At 39.6% G+C, this 27,119-nt stretch overlaps 1 protein-coding gene across 2 annotated transcripts in view; it reads left to right on the top strand.

Annotated features, from left to right (window-relative positions):
* The window catches only part of Ercc6l2 (ERCC excision repair 6 like 2), a 104,955-nt gene that overhangs the window by 53,491 nt on the left and 24,345 nt on the right, over positions 1-27,119 (top strand). For both annotated transcript variants that reach the window (XM_059262754.1, XM_059262753.1), the window contains exons 14-17: positions 27-179; positions 1,621-1,701; positions 3,141-4,260; positions 9,950-10,104. In XM_059262754.1, coding sequence (XP_059118737.1) covers positions 27-179; positions 1,621-1,701; positions 3,141-4,260; positions 9,950-10,104 — 1,509 coding nt within the window. The remainder of the gene's footprint in view (positions 1-26; positions 180-1,620; positions 1,702-3,140; positions 4,261-9,949; positions 10,105-27,119) is intronic.

Genomic DNA, 27,119 nt, shown 5'->3' with positions numbered 1-27,119 from the left:
AAATATCTTGTATTTTTCTGTTATAGCAACTTCACTGTGTGGTGGTTGGAAGTGAAAACGCCAAGCGATACTTTGAAGCAGTACAAGGATCAAAAGAACATCGAGGAGAGCTCTTTGGTGTCCACAACCTCTTCAAACTAAGGTCCCAAGGGTCATGTCTTACAAGAGACATTCTGGAGGTATGGAGCTACTCTGGGACCTCTTCAGTGATGATTTAAGTATAGTTTTATCATTCAGGAGTTTTGAAATACAATTGGTGTTTCCTTTTCAGAGGAATTTTTGTTTTTTCTTAACAAAAATATCTGTTTAGAATTTCTACCTTTAAAGAGCTGGGAGATTAATTGTACCTCAAAGCCAAGGCTTTCTCATGGATACTTATAGATAATACACATGCATATACCCAATCCACATATGAGATAGTATGGCCTCCGTGGCCATTTTCAGACAGACAAAGTTGAGAGGAGTTTATTATTTTGAAAGTGGCTGTTGAAATTGAGAGCTAAAAAATTAAGATTTTCCTAAATAAACAAAACTGTAAAATATGTTTTGATTAGAAGTTACAAAATACTCCCTGAGATGTACTCTCATGTCTCTTAGAGATTTTTGTTTTCTGTTCCCAATAAAAATTCCACACCAATATTTCAAACTCTCAGCTATGTTCATGCTCAGCATACAGATGTTTCTTATTCTTCAAATGAGACACTTACATGGCTTTAAAAATTCCTTAAGTTCATTAATTTACCAGAACACTGAGAATATTGTCCTATTTTCCAACTGATATTAGTGTAGATATCATAAAGCCCTAGAATATCATCCTTTTCCATCTCCTTGTTATATAGATGAGGAAACAGCCAAGGAGAACTCCAGGTTGTTTACCTTGGCTTCTGGGACTTTGTAGTAATATTCTTGACTGTATTTTATTTAGTAAGCATCATAAATAAAGTTCAAGAAAATTACTTCCTGTCTTTGAGCAATTTTAGTCTGGATGGAAGTGGAGGACATTTACACAGATGGACATATACTGTCAGTGTTAAATGTAATGCTTCAGTTGTCATTCAGGATGAGCACTAGTGAAGCTAGAGGACCGTCATATAATGTACATGTGCTATCAGTATTATATGTAATGTCAGCATCTCAGTAATCATTCAAGATGAGCACTGATGAATGGGAAAGAAGGCCTGTATTGTCTGTGTCCTGCTCTGTAGTGTCTGGTGTGCTATAGTAACTACTGACTCCAAGTAGCTGAGTAGCCCAGTAATGTTCTCTAGTGGACTTGGATAGCAAATGCACTACTGACACCAACTAGAGTGGTTCAACACTCAGCATTGTGATGCTTGGATGCTGCAGTATGCTCTTTCTTTAAATATGTAAGAATAGCTGTTACAGACAGGAGTCTTGGGCAAGTGTGTGATACTTTTATGCCTCCCAGCAGTGCTTTCACTGGAGTTGAGCACAGACACTAGTTTTCTGTTCTGTGAAACTATAAGTTTCTTACTTAGCAAATGAGAAAACGTTATTAAGACTGCACAGCCACTTACACTTAGCCTGCCTTTGTTGTTGTTGTCTGGTTGCTTCACTCTCTATTTACAGCTGTTTATATTCTTCTTGTGGACATTATAGAGAGAAGGCCAAGTGGAAGCTGGCATCATGACAGCCACAACATGGTTGAAAGGGGGACCTTCAGCACAGGAACTAGAAACAGTGAGTAACCAGAAAACATGGACTGTGACAGTCTTTCTTTTTACTTCTTCCTTCATTTTTCAGAATGTAAAAATACAAAGTTTTCTTAAAACTCAAGAGACACAGAGTCATAGGATGAGTAAAATTAATTATTTATGGTCATCAGTATTCATAAAAACAAATCCAGGAGCAGTCAACCCCAATTTAAACAGACTTTCTTTTTAACTGAAGGACAAGTTAAATAGAGAAATGACCATCAATATGTATATAAGATTAAATCCAAGTATCAAAATCATTCTGTAAATCAAAGCAGGTATTGTATTGGTTTGAGTCTATGATCTTAGGATCTCATCACACAGCCTTGAAACCTATGTTGTTACCAGAGGCCATGTTAGGTGTAAGATACAAGAAACATGCAAAAGATTATGGTGATATTTTATTTGTACTGAAATGTGATTTTATTTGTATGTTAATAAATAAAGTTGCCTAGGGGTCAGAGCTAATAGCAAGCCATCGCAGAAGCTGGGCAGTGGTGGTACATGCCTTTAATCCCAGAACTTGGTAGGTAGAGCTAGGTAGATCTCTGTGTGTTCAAGGATACAGCCAGCATTGGAGACACACACCTTTAATCTCAGTACCAACCATAGAAGACCTGGAGGTCTGTACAGACAGGCAGTGATGAGGCGGTCATGTGGTTGGGTTTACAACCAATGAGAAGGCAGAACCAAAAGTCTTTATAAAGACTTTAACACAGGAAGTAGGTCTGTTTTGGAGGGTAAGGTTTTTAGCTCTTAGCTATTGCTTTGACCTCTTGGCTTTTATCTCTGTATTGGCTCTGTGTTTCTTATTTAATAAGATGGTTACTTCTACAAAAGATTCTTATGTTGCTATTCTTGATGGGTTTGTTGTTGTTGTTGTTTTGTTTGTTTTTTTGTCTCCTTTTGAGATTTAAGTTTATGTGAATGCAGTGACCTTCAACTCAGGGAACTTGTTTTTATTTACCTATTTTGTGTTCATACCAAGTTGGTTCCTGAGGATCAGGTTCAGCTTGTTAGGCTTGGTCAAAGGCGTCTCTGTCTCTGAACCATCTTGCTGGCCCAGATTAACCTTTTTTTTTAAATATAGATAAACACAAATATCAAATATTGGCAGAAGTACCAGATTACTTTCCAAAAATATTAACAAATTAAGCCTTAATTTTAGGGAACTGAAGGTTATCCTTAACTTGAGTTACTGTGAAAAGGGAACCGAATTTAAATTTGTAGCAAATTTTGTTCTTGAGACAGGGTCTTATATAGTCAAGTATGGCCTTGAATTCCAGGTGAAGTGGAGGATGGGTTTGAACCCCTGATCCTCCTGTCTGTTTCCCAAGTCCTTTGCTTTCCTTACTGCAGACATGCACCACTGCCCACAACCCTTCCCTCATGTTTTCTAATGTTTCTGTCTGCTTTTTCATGTAGTCTAGAGATCCTGACTGTCAAGAATCCACAGATGTTTGTGAGCTCTACAGTGACTTCAGTGATGACGAGTCAGGAAAGACTGCTAAACACAGTGTCTCTGACTCCAGTAAAACTCCAGGATCCTCAGCACAGCTCACTTTGCTACAATGTGGGTTCTCTAAATTGCTTGAAGCAAATTGTAAGTCTGTCCAGGATGGCGATGGAAACACTGCCTCCAGTGATGAAAGTTCTGATGAGCAGCCCACATGTCTATTAGCAGAAGCCAAACAGGCTGCTTGTCAGAAAACTCAGGACTCTGTTTGTACTTCAGGACTTCAGAAATCAGAGAACATCCAAAATCCTAATGAAAAATGTGGTTTTGATAAAAGTAAGAAGACTTCAGAACAGAATGTTTCTTCTCAATCTGATGATGAGAGAAAGTGTCACAGTACAGCTAGACATCATGGCATGGGACAGAGTGACACAGAGTCAGAAGACAGTGATGTCATCTTTCCCACACAGTATCCAGCTCAGAGAGTCCCTAATAACCGTATACGCTTTAAGCTGCTGTTTGGTGGATCTGAAGATAATTCTGAAACAGAAAACCCTGTGAAAATAAATTATATTGATTGTAGACAGAACAGTGGCAAAGGAAATGGACCAGTTTCAAAACCTTTGAGTCCTGAGAACATGACCTTGAAATCTGTTAGGAAAAGAAAAGGTACAGATGATATTAGCGATGAATCTGATGACATCGACATGTTCCCCAAGTCAAGAATAAGAAAGCAAAGAGCTACTACTTCCTTGAAGTTTAAGAGAAAGAAGGAAAACAAAAGGAAGCTTTATAAGTTTCCTACAACAGCAAAGGAACCAAAACAAGTGTGTGCAACAGATGGGGATTGTAGCTCTCAGGTTATTGATGATTTTTCATCCTCAGATGACAATTTATCTGTCAGCCACTTGAGTTTCTCTAAAATAAGTCACAGAGCAGAAACTGTAAAGGATAAAATCAGTTTGTTCCCCAAGCTGCCTGGCCCGGATAAGAAAAATAGCACTTTTATACCAAGGAAACCTGCAAGCTTTTTGAATGAAGGAGTTGTCAGTCAAGAGCAGATGTGTGACTCAATGGATAAAATATTAGGTAACTATAACTATCGACATTCTGCAAACCTTTCTCTGTTTTTCACTTATAAATTCCATGAGAGATTATTCAATTAGCTGTAAAATAATTCTAAAATCAAGATGCTGCATTGAGGCAGAAATAATTAAGTAAGGATAATTAAGTGGCAGGATAAAGGAAAGGCCTCCTACAGGAAGAGAGAGTTTTGCTGTCTCCCTGTAATGCCCCTCCATGTGTCACACCCTCATCACAGCTTTTCTGTGGCATATAACCAATAGTTTTGACTTGTAGAGTAATTCCTTACATATATTATTTTGGTTTGTCACATGGATGTGTATTCTGTGATAGCATAGTTTAGTCTTGTCCACTTCATTTTATGTAGTCTGTGTAATCTGTAAGAATCTTCCTCCATCCTTTCATTACCATATAATTTACTTACAGTTTCCCTCAATCTGCATTTTGTTTGCTATTCTCAGCAGTCAGACATATTCTCTGACCTCTGTATTATCTGCGAGTGAGTAGTATTTCTGAGAGTTTTCTGTAGTCATATTATTTGTATGCATGTATAGTTTATGTACTATATTTGTAATTATATATCTTAATTGTGTATATTACACATATACTCATTTGTGTATGAATATATTTGTACATATATTTTATGTAGTTGTATGTGATGAATATACCTCATGAACTGTATTTATACTTTCGTATTTATAGTAGTACTTAATTAGAAAGTTCTCTCTCATCTCCGTTATCTTTGAATACTGTTTCTTTTATCTTGATCATTCTGGTCACATACAGAGAATGATTTAGTTATAATGTTCCGTAACTGCTTATTTGCTTTGTTCCATATAACACAATAGTGAAAGAATGAGTTGGCATGATACCACAGTAAAGGTTGGAGATGTATCCCAGAAGTAGAGCACTTGCTTAGTATTATTACCAAAATAGCATCATTAGAAACATTCTTTCAGGTTTTTGTTTTTTGTTTTTTGTTTTTTGGGTTGTTTTTTTTTTTTTTTTTTGCCATACTATTCCTTTTCTTTCCATTTTTACAATGGATACTCTTTGTCTAAACTCCCAGAGACATTGGCAGGACTATTTATTCTTCCCCTTTGGTTTCACTCCCTCATGGTATATAGGTAACTAGAAATTTCATGGTCCCTTTCATCCTTGTGTCAGTGTCTCTAAATCATTTGGATCATCTAGACCTTGTTTTCTAGTAAATTTTTTAAGACATGTTGCTGAGGGATTTTTTTTTTTCTTCTGAGCTTCTTGTGATAATGGTGTATACCCTGAAAGCCAATTTTGCTGGACATGAAGTCTTTGGCTCACACTTTGTTGAGTATTTTCAATATGTAGCTTCATTTTCATCCTTCCTCCCAATACACAAGAAAATTATTTCCCTTTCATTTGTCCAGTGGTTTCACCAGCTTGTGTTTGGTGTTTATTCTGAGCCAGTATTCTGGTATGCAAGTATAGTTTCCACTCAGTCTTTCTTTCAGGAACATTTGTGCTGTTGTTAGTTACTTGTTCAAGTCTCCTGTCTTGTTCAGATGTTCAGTCTTTGTCACTGCTCTTGAGAATTCATCAATCTCTTAAATTATTTTTTATCTTTTCATTTGTTTAGTTTTTTTGTCATTATCTATTGTATTTATTTCCTCTTAGTGTTCTTCTAGATTAGTCTTCACTTACAAAGGACATTTTCTTAATGTCTAAGTCTTTTTGAGACATTCATCACTCATTTCTAAATTATTCTAATTCCAATTTATATTGTTTTGGGTTTGTTTTGTTTTGTTTTGTTTGTTTTTTTGTTTTTTTTGGGGTTTTTTGCGAGGTGGTGGGATTCAATACAGGGTTTCTCTGTGTAGCCTTGGCTGTCCTGGAACTCGCTCTATAGACCAAGCTGGCCTTGAACTCAGAGATCTTCTTGCCTCTGCCTCCTGAATGCTGGGATTAAAGGCGTGCGCCGCCGCCACCGCCGCCGCCGCCGCCGCCGCCGCTGCCGCCACCACCACCTGACCTGATATGTATTGTTAATTTGTGTTTTCTTCATGGTCTGAAAGTGTCTTGCTTTGTTTTGACATCGGTTCTGGTTTTCGTCTGTTTTTTGAGCCCTTGTTTCTGACAGGGGTATTACTCTGCTGCTTGTTCTTTCTTTTTTTCTCACAATTTTTGGGATTTGACCCAGATAATTCTCTCTTGACCCTTTTTTTAGGCGGAATTATTCCCCTACGTAGTGCTGAATCCTGCTATCCTGCTCACTCTGATTACTTACCCATTTTGCTTCTCTTTGCTGGGCTCACAGCACCAGTAGGTGGGCCAGGGTAGAAATTTATATTATATAGTTAGCTTGTTGCATTCTCCTGAGGCCTTCTTACTGTAAGACCCCTGATCCCTTCAGCCCTGGTGAGCAGAACACCTTCTCTCTGAGTGGCCTTTTGTGCCTCCCAACAAATGCCTGTTGGCTATCCTGGGGTCTTCTGTTCTTAGGTCTCTCACATGCCACACTTTCTTCCTTCGTCCATAATACAGATATGAATACTATATAGCAATGGTTCTCAACCTTCCTAACACTGCAGCCCTTTAATACAGTTCCTCATGTTGTGATGACCTCCAACCATAAAATTATTTTCATTGCTACTTCACAACTGTAATCTTCCTCTCTTATCAACTAGATTTCTGGAGCTCGGCCTGGTGCCTGGCCGTGGATCTCTGTATCTACTTCCATCAGTCACTGGATGAAGGCTCTATGATGACTGTTAGGGTATTCACTAATCTGGTTACTGGAGTAGGCCAGTTCAGGCACCCTCTCAACTATTGCTAGTAGTCTAAGGTGGGGTCATCCTTATGGATTCCTGGGAACTTCCCCAGCACCCTGTTTCTCCCTATTCCCATGATGTCTTCGTTTATCATGGTATCTCTTTCCTTGCTCTCCCACTGTCCCTGTTCCAGCTCAAACCTCCCATTTCCTTACGTTCTCATACCCCATTGCTTGCCCTCCATTCCCCCCCTCCCCCACTCCCAGTTTGCTCATGTAGATCTCATCTATTTCTCCTTAGGTGGGCTATCTACGTGTCTCTCTTAGGACCCCTCCTTGTTAACTAGCTTCTCTGGAGCTGTGGGTTGTAGTCTGGTTATCCTTTGCCTTACATCTAGTATCTACTTATGAGTGAGTACATACTGTGTTTGTCCTTCTGAGTCTGGGTTACCTCACTCAGGAGGGATTCTATAAGCAAGGGACATCAAGATCATGATGGGGAAAATGTACAGAGACGGCCAGCCAAACTAGTGGAAACCCATGAACTATGGACCAATAGCTGTAGACCCCCTGTGGGACTGGACTAAGCACTCTGGATATGTGAGACAGTTATTTAACTCGAACTGTTTGGGGGACCTGCAGGCAGGGGAATGGAGATCTGTCCCTGGTGCATGAGCAGGCTTTTTGGAGCCCTGTGCCTAAGGTGTAACACCTTACACAGCCTTGGTACAGGGGGAAGGGGCTTGGACCTGCCTCAACTGATGTACCAGGCTCTTCTGACTCCCCATGTGAGACCTTGACTTGGAGGAGGTGGGAATGGGGATTGGGTCTGGGGTGCAGGAAGAGGGAAGAGGTGGGGATCTGTGGTTGGTATGTAAAATGAATAGAAAATTTCTTAATAAAAATTAAAAAAACTCTTAATTCTGTTACTGTTATGAATCATAATGTAAATATCTGTGTTTTCTGATGGTCTTAGGTGACCCCTGTGGAAGGGTCATTTGACAAACCCCCAAAGGGTCTCGACCCCATAGGTTGAGAACCACTGCATATAGTTTTGCTCTTAGCAGATTGCCTCCACTTGATTGCAATTTAGGGCTCATGGGGCTGTCTTGTCATCCAATTTTGTTTTCATGTGGTCCATAAGTGTCTGCTTTTGTTGTCTAATTGCTGTTTGATTTCACCTGGTGATTCAGAGGGACTGACAACCCCTGTTCAGAATCTGCGTAGTGATTATGAGTTAGCATTGCTTTATGAGTGTCTTAACTTATTCCCCATAAATCATATGAAGATGAAATAAGTGCAACATGAACCTTAATTGTTAACTTTTATTTACTTATACATTAGGCTTTCTCTTATAGATAATACTCTTTTAAAATTTTCCTGTTATGTATGTATATTTTGGTACCATTATTAACTTAGTACAAGATTATCAATTGGTTTGCTTACTATGGTAAAATTAGAGGGTTAAGGAATTATTACACTTTCAAAAATAATCATATGAGGTTTTTAACTGCAGGTCTCAGCAGTTGGAGTTAGTGGTATTTTATGTCGCATGTAGATGTTTTCCTGGTAACTTTTAATTATATGATGTAGCAGTGTTTTGTGCTTGGTGATTGTTGGAGTGGTCAGGGCTAAAACAGCAGAGTGTTGAGGTCACAGTTGAGGTTCATTGCCAGGGTTGTTTGAGGGAAATTTTACAGGCCTTAGTTCTAGCCTCCTCTTTTATGACCACAATTTCAAAATAAATTATTAGAGCCTAGAAGCAAAGCAGTAAAAAATACAGCCACTTTTAAAACCTCTTTCAGATAAAAAGCTATGAGTTATTTTTTTTTTTTCATTTCCTAAAAAGCTCTCACCGTGACATTCTCTGGGCATGTGTACAAAAAAAAAAGACAAAATACAAACAGTAAAGCTGAGCACCGCCAACTCCCTGATCATAAACCCCATGCTCCCTTCCATCACTGCCATCAAGTACTTTTTTAAAGGAGCAGATAAGCCTAGAGCACCTCCTTAAATGTACAAACAACAATTTGAAATTAACAAAGAAGAAAATCTATGGTGGACCATCAACCATGATTCTCAGGGACAAAAATCTCCATTTCAGATTTAAATTTAAAAATAGTTATTTAATCTCAGCAGTTCTCATATTGATGAAAGTAGAAAGTTATTTCCAAGCTAGCCTGGACAAACATTTGAACTCCTTTTCAGTTTACTTTTTTAAAATATTGTAATAGTAACATAATTAAAAGATTAAAAATAAAGCAAGAAGTTAGGCATAGTTGCTTATACCTGTAATTTCAACAATACTCAGGAGGCTGAGATAGGAGAATTGCCATGAGTTCTAGGCCTTCCTGGGCTACAGAGTGAGCTCTTGTCTCAAGAAAACAACAAAGATACTAATTTTAAAATGAGCATAGCTAGGTATGATGGTGCACACCTTTAATCCTAGCACGGGGAAGTCAAGAGCAGGATTGACTGTGAAACCAGTCTGGTGTACACAGTGAGTTCTAGGCCAGCCAGGGCTACAAAATAAGGCACTGTCTCAAAAAGAAAGAAAGGAAGGAAGGAAGGAAGGAAGGAAGGAAGGAAGGAAGGGAGGGAGAGAGAGAAAGAAAAAGAAAGAAAGAAAGAAAGAAAGAAAGAAAGAAAGAAAGAAAGAGGAGAGATGAAAGGAAGGAAGAAAGAAAAAGAAAGAAAGGGGAGAGATGGAAGGAAGGAAGGGAGGGAGGGAGGGAGGGAGGGAGGGAGGAAGGAAACAAGCATAGCTAGGAGGCTAAGGCAGAAGAATCACAGGTTTGAAACTAACCTGGGCTCCATAGCAACAAGACTGTCTCAAAAAATAGAGGAAATAAAAAAAGCAGGTATATCCTATTCTTAGTGTGCTGTTGATAATTAGAACCGTATTGCTTCATAGTGATGAATCATGTAATAAACATTGTTGCTTCCTAGATGGTGTTCAGGAAGTGGCGTATATCCATTCAAATCAAAATGTGATCGGATCAAGCAGAGCTGAAAACCACATGAGCCGATGGGCAACCCGTGATGTATTTGAGTTGAAACAGTTTTCCCAGCTCCCTGCTAATGTAGCTGTTTGCAGTTCTAAGGTAAGAAAATGTGGTTTTTATCTCACTTTTCACAAAAGTTTCTCAATAGGGTCCTTTTTACATCCTCAAAAGTAGCTGTTGATTCTATTAAGAGGCATACAACTAAGTGTGGAAAAGCCATATAGCATTATAATAGTTATAATCACAGAAGATGTTTGGGATTTGTTGTGGCTTGAATGAAAATGGCCCCCATAGTTTCATATGTTTAAATATTTGGTCCCCAGTTGATGGAATCTGGGAATGATTAGGGGGTGTAGGCTTGTTGCAGGAGGTGTGTCACTATGGGCAGACTTTGAAGTTTCAAAAGACTCTAACCATTCCCAGAGTGCTCTCTCTGCCTCCTGCTTATGGATCAAGATATAAGTTCTCAGCTACTGCTCTAGCACATTCCTGTCTGCCTTCCTGCCTGCTACTAGGCTCCTTGACATGATGGTCACGGATTCTAGCCCTCTGAAATTCTAAGCTCCAAATAAACTCTTTTTCTTTTATAAGTTGCCTTCATCATGGTATTTTATCACAGCTGTAGAAAAGTAACTAAGACAAATTAAATGACAAATCTAAATTAAAATGCCCAGTAATACTGAGTTGATTAATAGTTTCCCTTTTTTAAAAATGTTCCTATGTCTCCAAATTCAAAACAATCTCAAAGAGTTACACAAATTAAATCATAACACAAACTACTTCTGCTCCTGTGTAAGAAGAAAAATAAATGGCTAAGTTTCTTCACTTTCTTTTTTTTATCTAAAAGCTTCATATAGGCTTTTATGAAGGGTTTTCATAATGTTAAAGTAATAAATCCTATGGATTTTTCCTGCTTAAGATTGCTGCTGAATGGAAATAAAGCCTTATATAAATAATTTTTTTGTTTATACATGATCATTTTCATCAAAGGTTTTTCAAAATGTTTTCATTGGTGTATTCATCTAAAAGCTTAATGTTTATTGTTTTATGGATTGAAGCTAAAAGTACATGTTGCATATAACAGTGATATAATGTAGTGTTGCTTTTAAGAATGAAGCTGGTGGAAATCCCTCTGAACTTTCCAACTATCTTCATTTGGATTCAGATTGTCTTAAAAATAAAACCAGAATGTAAAGTAAAACTCAAGACCAGAGAAATGTAAATTAAAAAGTTGATGACTGAAAGGAAGGGTAGACTGCAGATAGCTAGGTCAATATAGTCTACTTAGACATCTTTCTGACATGACAGTTGCGAGCTTTCCAGTGGGCAAAACAAAGGAAATAACCAATAATGTCTCAGCTAGAGTTTGGATGATCACTTTGACCAGATGCTGAACAGGCACAAATGACTGTGTTGGGCTGAGTGGAATGGAGGGAATTCACATGAAAAAAAACCCATTCTACTCCAAATGCTGCAACACCCTGCTGAGAATCACTGAGCATGGACAGAGGGAAGACTACAGAAACAAAAAAAAATACGAGTTTTAGGAGAATCAAAGCTTCTCCTAGCATGTAATTTGAAGGAAATTTGTAATCTGAGATTTGTGTGCATGTGTGTATAGAGGCTAGAGGTCTATGTGAAGTGCCTTCTTCAGTCTCTCTCCATCTTATATTTTGAGACAGGGTCTCTGAGCCTGGAGCTTATGGATCCTGTTAGACTGGGTGGCCACTCATTTCTGTCTCCTTCCCTTTTCCCCCAAGCACTGGAATTGCAGACACAAGTCACAGGGCCTGGCTCCTAGTGGACTCTGGTGATCCCATGCAAATCCCTGTGCTTGTACAGCAGGCACTTTACTGCCCATCCCCCCCCCCCCCGCTCCTCTCCTGGAATTTTTTAATGGGGTGGGGGATAAATGATCTAGGAAAGAGTCCATCATCCTATAATATCCTTAGGGTAAATGTAATAATAGATTTTAAAAGGACACATTTTAATGTACAAGTTTAGGTTTTTCTTACGAGGGGAAGTATGAGATACTATTTCTTTGCCCTCCCATTAGCCTCTTGTGTTTTTTTTCTCCTCTCTTCTTTTTAGACAAATTCCTCTACTTGCATAATCACTTTCCTACTTCCATGTTATTTATTTATATTTTTATTTTATTTAGAATCTCCATACAAGAGAAAACATGTAGTATTTGTCTCTTAAGTAGGCTTATTTTGCTTCACACGGTAATGATCCTCTTCCATCCATTTTCCTGCAGTGAACATAATTTCATTCTTCTTTGTGATAGAATTTAAAAATTCCCTTGTGTATATACTTTATTTTCTTTACCCATTCATCTGTGCTGGTTCATATCTTGGCTATTGTAGATAGTACTGCAGTAAACATGGGTAGTCAAATATCTCTTTAGTATACTAACAATGGTAGGAGTTAATGAGATAATTTACCTGATTATTGGTCACAAGGAGGAAGTCACAGTTAACACAGTTCACCTAGATGTGAGCTTGAAAGGCATCTCCCACATTTAGAGACAGTAAGCAGCCTCTTTGGAGCCATCTTTAAGAAAGGCATGAAAAGAAAAATACACTTCCCCTCTAACCTGTTTTGGCCTCAACATTTTAGAGTGAACAGCACAATCTCCTCTGAAATCTTGCCTCTTCATACAATTTTCGTAATGAGGTACATCTCTTACCATGAAAGAGGCAGGATATCTATCCCCTGAGGTTTCTTTTTTTTATTATTTTTAAAACTTTTCATGCAATATATTTTGGTCACATACTTTCCCCTCTCCCAACTCACCCCAGGCCCCTCCCTCTTTATTTACCCCACTTCATATTACTTTTCTCTCTTAAAAAAGAGGTTATAATGAACACACACACACACACACACTTAATAGACCATGGAGTTTGTTTTGTGTTGGCTAACTATTCCTGAGCATGTGGCTTCCCTGGGATGTGGTCAATACACCCAGTGTCATTCCTTTGAAGAAAACTGATTTTCATTCTCCGAGCAGCTATCAATGACAAATTGCTTCTTGGTTGGAGGTTGTGGTGGTTTGAATAGTAATAGCCCCCATAGGCTCATATATATGAATGCTTGGTCATTAGGGAGTAGCACTACTTGACGGGGATTAGGAGGTATGGTCTTGTTGGAGAAAGTGTGTCACTGGAGTTGGGCTTTGAGGTTTCAGAAGCCTAAGCTGGGCCGAATATCTTGCTCTTTACCTACTGCCTACAGACTGGGATGTAGAACTCTCAGCTTCTCCAGCGCCATTCTGCCTATGTGCCACCATGCTGATAATTGGCTAAACCTATGAAACTGTAAGCCAGTCCCAGTTAAATGCTTTCCGTGGTCATGCCATGTCTCTTCACAGCAATAGAACATTGACTAAGACGGGTGGGACATGGTGCCCACTTCCCTTCTCAGTGCTGAGTCTTCCAGGCTTGAGTATCTTCTCATACCACATTCAGTTTAGAGGACATTTTCCAGAGAATATGATTAAATTTGCTATTTAATGGCTAACCTATGGTGTGTATGAAGATTGGAAGAAGTTTTAAAACAGTTGATCAGGGCCTTGGGGAGATGACTAAGTAAGTAAGAAAGCCTGCTGCAAAGCATGAGAATCTGAGTTTCAATCCCCAGCACCCATGTAAAAAGCTGGACATGGACACTTAGCCTGTAACTCCAGTACTGTGGCCAGTGGAGACAAAATAGCTGAGACTTGCTAGCCTGCCAGCCTCGCTAAAAAACAGACAGCTCCAGATTCATTGATAATCCCTCCCTAAGGGTATAAGGCAAGAGAGCAGTAGGGTACCCAGTGTCGTCTTCTGGCCTCTGCCATCCACATATGTGTACCTACACACGCACTCCAAACCACTGGTCAGGAGGATCCACCCATGCCACCAATGCTAGTGGGCCAGGAACAGTCATTTCTATAACTGACTTCTTTACATCAATACTCAATACAGTAAAATTCCATCCAGCTTTGCAAAAGCCATCTCAAGAATGTGTGTGAAAAGAGTGATTACAGTCACTGATTTCATCATACTGGGCAGTATTGCTTCAAGATCTTTAATGAGAAAGTTATTAAAACTCACATTTTTGGTGAGATACTTCTATCACTCACTTGTGTAGAGGTGAGTGGCAACAGTAAATTTGAAGTTTTGAAAAACAAGTTGAGTAGTTATTGGGGGAAAAGAGAGTGAACAAGAAGAAAGGACATAGGCCAAGTGGTAGTGGTGCATGCCTTTAATCACAGCATTTGGAAGGCAGAAGCAGGCAGATAACTGAGTTGGAGACCAGGCTGTTCTAAAAAGCAAGTGCCAAGACAACCAGGACTACACAGAGAGAACCTGTCTCAAAAAAAAAAAAAAGAAGAAGAAGAAAGGAAATGAAGGAAGAACAAAGGAGATTGCCATCACAGTCTCAGGAAATACCTGGAGCCAAGCATATTGGTGCATGCCTTTAATCCTAGCACTTGGGAGTCAGGGACAGGTGAGAACTCTGAGTTTGAGGCCAACCTGGTCTACATAGTGAGCTCTAGGACAGCCAAGGCTATGTAGAAAGACCTTGCCCCCCCTCCAAAAAAAAAAAGACAGAAAGAAAGAAAAAAGAAAGAAGAAATACCTGGAAACCTCTTACTCCTGAAATCTTAAAAATAAAACAGACTTCCCACCTACAAGACTAGTATCTTTTATCTAGAGCTCAAATCCAGAATCTTCTTGATTAATGAGATTTCTTCTAAGTACTTCATATTTATCATCAATGTTCTATTTAAAAATTTACATGTTTCAAAAGATTATATGTCTGCAGCTAGATGCAAAACAAAGCAAACCTGTATGTTTATAAGTAATTAATAGGTGAACAACAGTGGTTACAATATTCCAGTGTTTTGCTGTGTGGGGAATTGTAGATGTAACCAACCTTCTTATTTAAATAAGAAACACAGAACCAATGCAAAGAAGAAAGCCAAGAGGTCAGAGCTAAGAGCTAAAACCTTACCCTTCCTCCTGCAGTGGTCCTACCTCTCAGAACCCACTACCCCTGTGTTAATGTCTTTATATAGTGTTCCTGTTCTGCCTTCTCATTGGTTGTAAACCCAACCACATGACTGCCTCGTCACGGCCTGTCTGTATAGGCCTCCAGGTTTTCCTTGCTTGGTATTGAGATTAAAGGCATGTGTGTCCAATAATGGCTGTATCCCTGAACACACAGAGACTTACCCAGCTCTGCATACCAAGTCCTGGGATTACAAGTATACGCCACCACTGCCCTGATTTCCTATGGCTTGCTAATAGCTCTGACCCCCGGGCAACTTTATTTATTAACATACAAATAACATTTTAATACAAATAAAATATCACCATATTTCCCCTTTTCTATTTTAATAAAAAGGAAAAAAGAAAAAGCTTATAACATCAGAAAAACTATATACAAAAGTACAATAACTATATACAATATATACAAATAATAAATGTCTAAACAATGTCTAGTCCATTTGTATTTGACAAATTCAGAGATGATAATCTCATTATCCTATTTTGTTAAGTCCAAAATGTATCTAATTCACTTTCTATCCTAATTAATCTTCAACTAACTAATCTTCAACTATAACTAACTAATCTTCAACTCCTTCAGAGACCCAAGAAGGAAATAATATTAGCTAACAAAAATAAAAACAGAAAGTGCATGCAAGCAACTTCCAAAAAATTTGTGAGTTGACAGAAACAGCCAACTGCCTGGACAGTCACCTGAGGTTTCTCCACAATGCTGGGGCATCATCTTCAGCCTATATAGGCTTAGCATATCTGACAGACTCATTTGTGAAGTAGGATGTACACAAGGTCAACAGTTCAACCTCACATTGGGTGAGAGCAGTCCATGCACCAGAAACACCTGAATTCCACTAATGTCATGTCATGATTCAGGATTTTAAATTCTGGAAAATGTTGATGGTTTTTTAGTTCAGCTCTCCATTCTTCTTGGCTGTGTACATATGGCTTCATCTCAGCATCCCGTTCTTCTCCACATCTCTCTATCAAATGCCAGTCTACTATTGAGAGGCGTGAGCTTAGTTACTCTTCAAGAATAACTGTTTCAGCTGCTGTTCCATAGCACATCAGAAGCCATCGGCCCACTGCCTGTTCAGCTGCCTTCGAAGAAAAGGGCACTGTACCTTTCCCGGATTGCGAAGGCCACTTCAGGGATGGTGCCATATTGTCCTGGCCTCAGAAGATGCCTTTTGATAAAGCCATAACCACGCTTGTTTAGGCAAGAATCAGTAGTCCTTTGTTTCATGTCCTGTCTGTCCATTTTGTCATCAGTTGATTCGAGGATACTTTGTTGTCCAGTGGCTAACTCTTGCCACAATGAAAGCTAACTCCATACGCAGTTTCTTCAATGCCCATATTTTCTCTGAAGTAGATTGGTACTGCCAGGAGCTGACATGTCTCATAGTCATAACAAAAAAGAAAATTTTTCTAAGTTATTAAAACATTTTAAATGCCATATTCTGTAGATCTCTGAAGGGTTTGAAGATAACCTGTCTATCTAAAATATATCTACTCAATCTTGAAAACATACCTAATATAACTACAAGTTCTATTATAATGTCTAACTACTAACTTTTATTTCTTTATATCCTAATAGTTGGTAATAACAACATTCAAGGATTAGAAAATTGCATTGTTAAATGAACGATATAAGTACAATTAGAAATATACATATAGCATTTTCTAACAATATCAATTTCAATATATATAATTTGTATACAATATAAAACAATCCAATCCAATGTAAAGTATTTAAAACTAGTAATTGTCTTTTTCTTCTTCTTTCTTTCTCTCTTTTTTTTTTAAAATAAGAACCTTAAATCTAATCTGCTTAGTCTTTTTCCTAACCCTTGACAACAACTTGTAACCAACCTTCTTATTTAAATAAGAAACACAGAACCAATGCAAAGAAGAAAGCCAAGAGGTCAGAGCTAAGAGCTAAAACCTTACCCTTCCTCCTGCAGTGGTCCTACCTCTCAGAACCCACTACCCCTGTGTTAATGTCTTTATATAGTGTTCCTGTTCTGCCTTCTCATTGGTTGTAAACCCAACCACATGACTGCCTCGTCACGGCCTGTCTGTATAGGCCTCCAGGTTTTCCTTGCTTGGTATTGAGATTAAAGGCATGTGTGTCCAATAGGGAATATTATAATTGAGGCTCACTTACAGCCTTTGGCTAACTTACAAAGAAATATAAATACCAAATGGAACACTTGTAAGAGAATTAATGGACACCACAGTACTAGATAACTCCTGTGACCTCTCAGAGTTCCTCAATATTTTTAAGCTAATAATTGTTAAACAAAATAACAAAAACTGCGAATCTACTTTAAAAATTCACCAATGTCTTTAGGAAAGGCCTAAAATGTACTAGCTTTTTCATGTTTCTTTTTGGTTCTTATAGTTTATATATATTTTTATTTGTAGAACATTTTATAGATGTCCTAAAACCTCTCACTCTCAAAATAAATTTATAATTATACTTTTGTTATTTGATAATACAAATATGAAATAGTGTGCACAATAAGAACATGTTTTACCTTTAATTGTACTTGTTTCTTATTTTTATTTTTTAAAATTATTTTTAAATTAAAATATAATTATATTACTTCCCTTCTTCCCTTTCCTCCCTCCAACACCCACCATGCCTACCCCACTCCCTGTCAAATTGATGACTTCTTTGATTGTTGTTGCATACACATTTATATATGTGTGTGTATGTATGTATATCCATATGCATAAATATTATAAATATAACCTGTTGTATTTGTTTTTGTTGTTTGTATTATATATATGATTTCAGAGCTGACCACCTTGTATTTGATAACCAACTTAGAGGGTTCATCCCTGGGAGAGAGTTCTCCTTGTCTCAGCAGTCATTAGTTGCCTGTAGTTCTTTGTATAGTGGACCCCATGATACTTCCCTTTCAATAGAAGGGAATAGTCATATTGATGTTATTTTGAGTCTTGTTTAGGCAGCCATATTGTTGAGGTATCATGGGTATAGCTTCCCTGTCATGGAAATCAGTATGGAGAATCATCACAAAGCAAAAAATAATCTATCATATGATCTATTCATCTATACTACTCCTTGGCATATGCCCAAAGGACTTGACATCCTACTCCATAATACCTCTCCACAATATTCATTGCTGTTCTAAAATGGAAATAACCTAAATGTCCTTCAGGAGATAAATGGATAATGAAAATGTGATACATATTCACTATTGAATACTATTCAACCATAACAAAAAGAAAATTTTTATTTTGATAAAGCCATCTTTGTAAAGAGCTCCTTTTAAAAGATAGGATATCTGGAATGAAAACCCATGTGTCTTGTGTTTCAGTTCAGACCAGAAAGAAAGGTTTTAAGTGTCTAAAGGAGTGATGATGTCTTTATTAAAGTCATTGTGTAGCTAGAGTTTTCCTGCCTGACCCACAGTCAGGACAAATCTCTCTCACCCGCCAGTCCCACAGCCGCTCAGACCCGACCAAGTAAACACAGAGACTTATATAGGCTTCTTGCTAACTGTTCTTATATCTTAAATTAACCCATATCTATTTATCTATACCTTGCCACATGGCTTGTGGCTTACCGGCATCTTCACATGCTGCTTGTTGTGGCACGGCTGACAGCATCTCTCTGCCTCGGACTTCCACTTGCCAGAATTCTCTTCTCTGTTTGTCCCGCCTATACTTCCTGCCTGGCTACTGGCCAATCAGTGTTTTATTTATTAACCAATCAGAGCAACACATTTGACATACAGATCATCCCACAGCATCATTGTGTTCTTTTATTATATGGAAATGTGTCACAGACTTCACTGCACCTGTGGTGCCGTGGGTCACAGAACTCTGCACCTGTGGTGCCGTGGGTCACAGAGCTCTGCACCTGTGGTGCTGTGTGTCACAGACTTCACTGCACCTGTGGTGCTGTGTGTCACAGACTTCACTGCACCTGTGGTGCTGTGGGTCACAGAACTCTGCACCTGTGGTGATGTGTGTCACTGACTTCACTGCACCTGTGGTGCCGTGGGTCACAGAGCTCTGCACCTGTGGTGCTGTGTGTCACAGACTTCACTGCACCTGTGGTGCTGTGTGTCACAGACTTCACTGCACCTGTGGTGCTGTGGGTCACAGAACTCTGCACCTGTGGTGATGTGTGTCACTGACTTCACTGCACCTGTGGTGCCGTGGGTCACAGAGCTCTGCACCTGTGGTGCTGTGTGTCACAGACTTCACTGCACCTGTGGTGCTGTGGGTCACAGAACTCTGCACCTGTGGTGATGTGGGTCACAGAACTCTGCACCTGTGGTGCTGTGTGTCACAGACTTCACTGCACCTGTGGTGCTGTGGGTCACAGAACTCTGCACCTGTGGTGCTGTGTGTCACAGAACTCTGTACCTGTGGTGATGTGTGTCACAGAACTCTGCACCTGTGGTGCTGTGTGTCACAGACTTCACTGCACCTGTGGTGCTGTGTGTCACAGAACTCTGCACCTGTGGTGATGTGTGTCACACGATTTTGTTAAACCTGTGGTGCTGTGTGTCACAGAACTCTGCACCTGTGGTGCTGTGTGTCACAGAACTCTGTACCTGTGGTGCTGTGTGTCACAGAACTCTGCACCTGTGGTGCTGTGTGTCACAGACTTCACTGCACCTGTGGTGCTGTGGGTCACAGAACTCTGCACCTGTGGTGCTGTGTGTCACAGAACTCTGTACCTGTGGTGATGTGTGTCACAGAACTCTGCACCTGTGGTGCTGTGTGTCACAGACTTCACTGCACCTGTGGTGCTGTGTGTCACAGAACTCTGCACCTGTGGTGATGTGTGTCACACGATTTTGTTAAACCTGTGGTGCTGTGTGTCACAGAACTCTGCACCTGTGGTGATATGTGTCACAGAACTCTGTACCTGTGGTGCTGTGTGTCACAGAACTCTGCACCTGTGGTGCTGTGTGTCACAGAACTCTGCACCTGTGGTGCTGTGTGTCACAGAACTCTGTACCTGTGGTGCTGTGTGTCACAGAACTCTGCACCTGTGGTGATATGTGTCACAGAACTCTGTACCTGTGGTGATGTGTGTCACAGAACTCTGCACCTGTGGTGCTGTGTGTCACAGAACTCTGTACCTGTGGTGCTGTGTGTCACAGAACTCTGCACCTGTGGTGATATGTGTCACAGAACTCTGTACCTGTGGTGATGTGTGTCACAGAACTCTGTACCTGTGGTGCTGTGTGTCACAGAACTCTGCACCTGTGGTGCTGTGTGTCACAGAACTCTGCACCTGTGGTGCTGTGTGTCACAGAACTCTGCACCTGTGGTGCTGTGTGTCACAGAACTCTGCACCTGTGGTGATATGTGTCACAGAACTCTGTACCTGTGGTGATGTGTGTCACAGAACTCTGCACCTGTGGTGCTGTGTGTCACAGAACTCTGTACCTGTGGTGATGTGTGTCACAGAACTCTGCACCTGTGGTGCTGTGTGTCACAGAACTCTGTACCTGTGGTGATGTGTGTCACAGAACTCTGCACCTGTGGTGCTGTGTGTCACAGACTTCACTGCACCTGTGGTGATGTGTGTCACAGAACTCTGCACCTGTGGTGATGTGTGTCACAGACTTCACTGCACCTGTGGTGATGTGTGTCACAGAACTCTGCACCTGTGGTGCTGTGTGTCACAGACTTCACTGCACCTGTGGTGCCGTGGGTCACAGAACTCTGCACCTGTGGTGCTGTGGGTCACAGAACTCTGCACCTGTGGTGATGTGTGTCACAGAACTCTGCACCTGTGGTGCTGTGTGTCACACGATTTTGTTAAACCTGTGGTGCTGTGTGTCACAGAACTCTGCACCTGTGGTGATATGTGTCACAGAACTCTGCACCTGTGGTGCTGTGTGTCACAGAACTCTGCACCTGTTGTGATGTGTGTCACATGATTTTGTTAAACCTGTGGTGACACACTGCCTCCTTTCTCAGTCAACTGCATGTCTTCAACTGAAGTTTGCTTAAAGTTTTCTGAAAAGAACGTACAAAGACAGCATTCAATTAAGGATTAATCACTATGGCAACTGAGATATGGTGACTAAAAGGGGAGGATGTATGCTCCCCTGAGTTTCCTGCCAGCTGTCATAGTCCACCTCTGCTGCCTGAATCCAAGCCAAAGTATAGACTGTGACCAACTCTAAGAAACTATATCTGTATTTTTATAAATTGGTACAAGTATCAGATGATAAAAGAAGACTTAATCCCCTGAATTGGATGACAGACACTTGGCACTCCTGCCAGTGTTTGACAGAAAAATAATGGGTCGCTTCATAGTAAAACCTGGATTAATAGTAAACCCTTCTTTATGTTATTGCAGTGTGCTGTAAATGAGAGAACTAAGCGAGCTGTCAGGCTGAGGTGGGAGTGTCTTTTTATAACTAACACAGATTTAAGTATTGTTGAGAATACTGTAAACTCAAAACGTTGTGTTAGCAGGAACTTCTCCTGTACATATATTAGATTGACATTTTGTAGATTACTTAAAGCAAGGATTTCTGTGAGCTTTGGTGGATTGATTGCAGCATGTTTATACAGCCTTTGGAGTCAGCAAGGAGGAATAGACTGTTTATAATGAGCAGACTTTGGGGAAAGAAAGCATCCTATTATTCTATTTTTATCAGGATAATTGTCAATGGTATAAAGTAATTGATTGGTTTATGAGGTAGTCCAGTAAGTATAGCATATGGTTTCAGAATTAACTCTCAGTGGGATTTTTCTTAAGTCTATTAATTTTTCGTCTTTATCTCAATATAAACTTTATGTAGTTTTATCATATAGATTTTTGTTTTCATGTAACAAGTAGGATTAAGATTTCTGGGATTGCTGTGTATAGAAGCATGAGGCTATGGTACTACTATTGGCATGAAAGGGGCTTTGTGTTTTTATTCCTAGAAGGAAAATTGATTGTAGGTGACATTCTGTTCCACAAAAACAATGTATCATCTGAGTGAAGAGTACTCGTTTATTAAACAGGAGAAGGACAAGCCAGTGCTCTTGTACACATAGGCCTGTTCATTCTTACAGCTAGGTTCCAAGAAAACCTGTGGCATCCTGCCTCATAGGATCCAAAACACACTCAACCCCTTGCAAAAAAAAAAAAAAAGTACTGAAATTACTCAAAATAGAACATAGATTTTTGTTATTATAATTATGGTAATGGCTAAAGGGTCACGTGAGGGTTAAACTCTTCTGTGGATCTGTGTAATTATCTATTACTACTTTTTGCTCATTGTACCAATAAAGCTTTTAGAATACCTTATTAGCTACCTGGTAAGTCCTCTAATTTTATTAAGAACCTGCTCTGAACTATGGCTGATTTCCCATGAAAAGGGATAGAGAAAACATACACACATGCATGCATACATATATTTTTTAAGAAGTTAAAAACTTGGCTAACATTGGATTGGATTGGATTAACAAAAGTAATTTTTTCTTATTAGGAAGTGGTATAATTCTAACTCTTTTCCTAGCTGGTGATCCTTCTGATTGCACAGAGGAATGGACTTTGAAAAACTTCATGGTTTAGACAGTTGTAATATTTTAATAATTAACAAAATGTCATTTCTTCAGATGATGCCTTCTGGTAACAGGATAGAAGTTCAGAGGTAAAAAGCCTCATTGACCTTTTATTGATTCTGCCTAATGAACTAAGGGATAGTAAGAAATCAACAATGCTTTTCAAATTATATTTTATCCCTTTATGAAAACCATGGTTATCAATCAGACATGGTCACTTAATAGAAACACTTAGGCCTTGTCATCTGAGAACATTGCCTCCGCACATGGAATTCTGAGTTTTTATATAAACATGAAATTGGGGGAATCATTGTATTTCAGTTTGAAGAATTTAGGGGAAGTATATCCACACATTTCATTTTACTTATTTTTAAAATGGGAAGTGAAGGGTCTCCTCCAGGCCTCAGGAATGGCTGTCAGCTCCCATCCTGGTGGCCTTTCTCACCATTTGTCTTTTCATGTGCTTTCCTTTCACTTCTTTGATCTCTACTTAAAGATTTCAGATTTGATTTTCTAATATGTGACATATGAATCTTTTCATATTCTAAGATACCTAGTTTTTGAAAAATTTATTTCAATTACACCTAAAAAACAACCAACAACTAGATTGAATTCATCCTTCCTTAAAAAAAAAGTAATTCAAAGAGTTAAACTCTGTCTGGACCCAAGAAGTGCAGCAAGGGTTGAAGATGTAGCTCAGTGGATAAAGTACTAATTGGTGCATAAGCATGAAACCTGAGTTTGAATCCCCAGAACTCAAGAGAAAGCCCCCTGCAGTAGCACATGTCTGTAATCCTAGTGCTCCCATAGAGAGATGGGAAGTAGAGACAGGAGAGTCCCTAGAAACTCATGGCCAATTATCCTGGGCATAGACATATCCAGAAGTATACACAGTAGGTAACACAAAGACACACTGCTTCAGTGTCAAAAGTAATTGACCCACATTCAAGGTTGTACGCTGACCTCCACATACACAGTGTGGTATATGCATGCCCTCACTAACACACACACAAACAGGCACACACACACAGATAATACATACACATACACAAGAAGCATGACAAGATATGAGGAATATCAACTCTACCAAAGATATTTTGGCAAAGACATGATTTTTTACTTTTTCTAAATATTGTGTTGGTTAATCTTAGCTGTCAACATGACTGGATTGAGAGATGCCAAGAAAATTGGCAGTCAGCCTCTGGGTATTGTGTCTTTGATGATTTTCTAGACAATTAATATGAAGATTGGTAACCTGAGTGGGGAGATCTGTCCTCAACATGATCTGAGCTCTGGCTAGATGAGAACTCCTTCATGTACTGACTTGATCCTTCCTGAGTGGGTACATTGCTGTTGTTGTTGCTGGTGGCCATCAGACATTGGCAGTTCTTTAATCTTTGAATGCCAGCTCACATCAGCAGCTCTCCAAGGAGCTTCCAGACCTTCAGCCCCTGATTGGAGATACGTCATTGGTTCTCTGGCTCTCAGCTTCTTGGACTGAGCAACTACTGAGTTCTCTGGTTCCTCACCTATGGATAGCCATTGTGGGATTATTCAACCTCTATTCAGACAAGCCAATGTACTAAATCCTTTCATGTGTCTGTCTGTCTGTCTATGTGTGTCTTTGTGTGTTAAGTCTCCTTTGGACAACCCTGATTTGTACTTTTCCTTTACTTAGAATAACATTCAGCTTTGCGTTTATATCTCCCAAATCTCTCTGCCTTTCAAGTATGTACCACCACAAATGTGTTATCTCCTCCCTAGGTCTCCACTAGTTTCTCTTTCATCTGGAAACAAACTGCCCTTCCTCTTAGGCTTTTTCTTCTTCACTCAGCAGAAGAACTTTGTGTGGCCAGTTCTTGCTCTAAAATGGGTATTTGAGAGTTATATTCCAGTTGTGTTAAGACTTCTCTCTTCTTTTTTAATTAAATTTTAATTATATAATTTTCTTCTCTTTGTTCCTTCCAATCTCTCCCATATATACTCCACCCTGTTTGCTCCCTCTCCAGATTATGGCCTCTCTTTCTTTAGTTGCTACTGTTTCACACACACACACACACACACACACGCACACGCACACGCATGCACGCACGCATGTCCACCTACAGATAAAAATACAACCTTCTCAGTCTATGTAATGTTAATCATATGTATATGGTTTCAGGGCTTACTGCTTGGTTTTAGGTAACCTATGAGGGGGTTCATCTTTGGGGAGCACAATTTTTCCTATTCTCAGCATAACTCTTCAAATAAGCCTGAAGTATAGATTTTCCTAAGTAGGATGTATCTCTGACTCACTTTTGATAACCTAAAATGAGTTTATATTTGAATAAGTACTTTTTCAGAAGATGTAAGTGTTTAGTTTTGTCAAGGTCCAATGGATTCAGTCACTGTTTTGGTCTTGGGGAGTTTGTTTTATTGTTGGATATGATTGGTTTGGTTTAGTTTGGTTTTTAGTGATGGGGATGAACACTGGGCCTTTGTACTTGTTAGGCACACTACCACAGAGCTTTACCCCAGCCTGTGTTCTAAATACTTTAGGTGATTTGAATCATCTTTTCTATGAACAACTTTATAATTTTCTTGGAAATTACCTTACTCATGGATAGTACTGAGTGTATCCAGACTGGAGTCCTCTATATGGATAAGAAATAGTGATATTCTGACACACGTTTTGGTTTTGGCCACTGTTTGGCTTATAATGCCCTCTCCAAAGTGGGTCCTAGATACCCGTCTTCCACCAATACTGCCGTTTTGTTTTAGGGCCAACCTTATAGAACTTCCCTGACTTAAGATCCTCACCCCAGAAGGGTCCTGTCCCATTCCTAGAGGGAGGAGGCTAAGAAGAACAATGGGGCAGACAGGCCTTGCTGGGTTTCCCCATCCAGCCTGCTAGCAATTATGCCTGTGTAGTAAAATATCCATAAAACCCAAGGAGGATGGGTTTTGATCTTCTGAATAGCTGAGCATGTGGAGGTCACTATAGTGTGGCATACCCAGGGTGGGCATGGGAGCTCCATACCACACCCCCAACTTTGCCTCTGTATGTTGCTTCAGTATGTGGAGTATCCTGAGTACTAAACTAATGACCAGAGGCCAATGTTAAGTTCTGTGAACTGCTCTAACAGGCACAGCTGAGCTAAACTGAGGCTTGCAATTGGCATCTGGAGTCAGGGAAATGTTAGTCTTAGAGAGATGGTGCCAAAATTAAATTAAAGGATACCAAGTGCATGGCCACTGCTGCTAGTGCAGAAAACCCTTACACACTGAAAGCAGAAGCCTTTTGTGTGGATTGTAGTGTGAGAGCAGAGGGAAAATACTTTGTTTTCCTTAAACATAGAAATACTCGCAGGTTTGTGAGGAACCCTACACCTCCAACCATACCTAATCTGCTGACTGACCTTCTAATACATATTTCTTGATGCCAGTCATCATTGCTGATGGGATATGAACTTACTGTAACTTAACCTCATGTGTATCTGTTCTTTATTTATGTATGTTACAAGTGACTTGAGGATCAAGACCATAACATATGCTTCTAAATATGACAACCACTACTTAGCAATGGCAACAGGAGTGGGCATTCACCAAATGCTTGTTACTGAAATCCCTTCTTAAAATATAGCATAAAGTAGATCCCTACCATCATTTTTACAATAAAACTTCAACTCAGCTTCTCAAATTAAAGTAGTCACACTGGCATGTACTGCAGAAGGATTAGTCAGGTTTGAGCAGCATGCCTGTTGGTTATTCATCACTGTTGGTCATAGTGCTGGCAAAGGAAGCTACTTAATAAAGGAGCATATAGAGAATGGAGTAAGGAAGATGCCCTGTCCCACGCCTGAAGTCAAATTGTGACTTTTATGTTCTGTCTCCCACAGTTCTGTGAAACTCCCACAGTTTCTTCATTTTGTTTAAACATTTATTTAGTGTGTGTGTGTGTGTGTGTGTGTGTGTGTGTGTGTGTGTGTGTGTAGTTTGTAGAAATCAGTGCTCCACTTCTACCACATGTGGTCTGGGGATTGAACTCAGGTTGTCTGCTGGGCCATCTACCAGCCAAGTTTTGTGAAATTTCATACTAGAGACTGGGCATGGAGGTACACATTTATATAGTGCCAGCACTCCAGAGCCTGAAGCAAAATTGTAAGTTCAGTACCATCCTATGCTACATACTGAGTTTTAGGCTAGTCTAGAACACAAAGTGATCCTGTCAAAACCAAGAAAACCACCACAAAATAAAGTTGCTTTAGATGCAGTTGTTAAACCTTCTGGGAAGAAAGGAGCTAGAGTTGCCAACTTCAGTCTCCTCTTCTTCCCACAACATATTCTGGATTTGAATCTGCTTGTGTTTTCAGGCCTGTCATTTTTATAACAGGCAGAAAATGTGACGTGTATATTTGGGTGAGCCTTCTAACCAGTTGGGTTTTCCTCCCAGACAATGGCTTAAGGTTTAAGAGTAACTTTTAGATGTACATTTTTGTTGAGTACAGGACCTGCATTATGATA

This window comes from Peromyscus eremicus, chromosome 5, assembly GCF_949786415.1.
Source record: "Peromyscus eremicus chromosome 5, PerEre_H2_v1, whole genome shotgun sequence".
Taxonomy (NCBI): Eukaryota; Metazoa; Chordata; class Mammalia; order Rodentia; family Cricetidae; genus Peromyscus; species Peromyscus eremicus.
The sequence above is the reverse complement of the archived record's forward strand: the minus strand, read 5'-3'. Positions and strand labels throughout refer to the sequence as shown.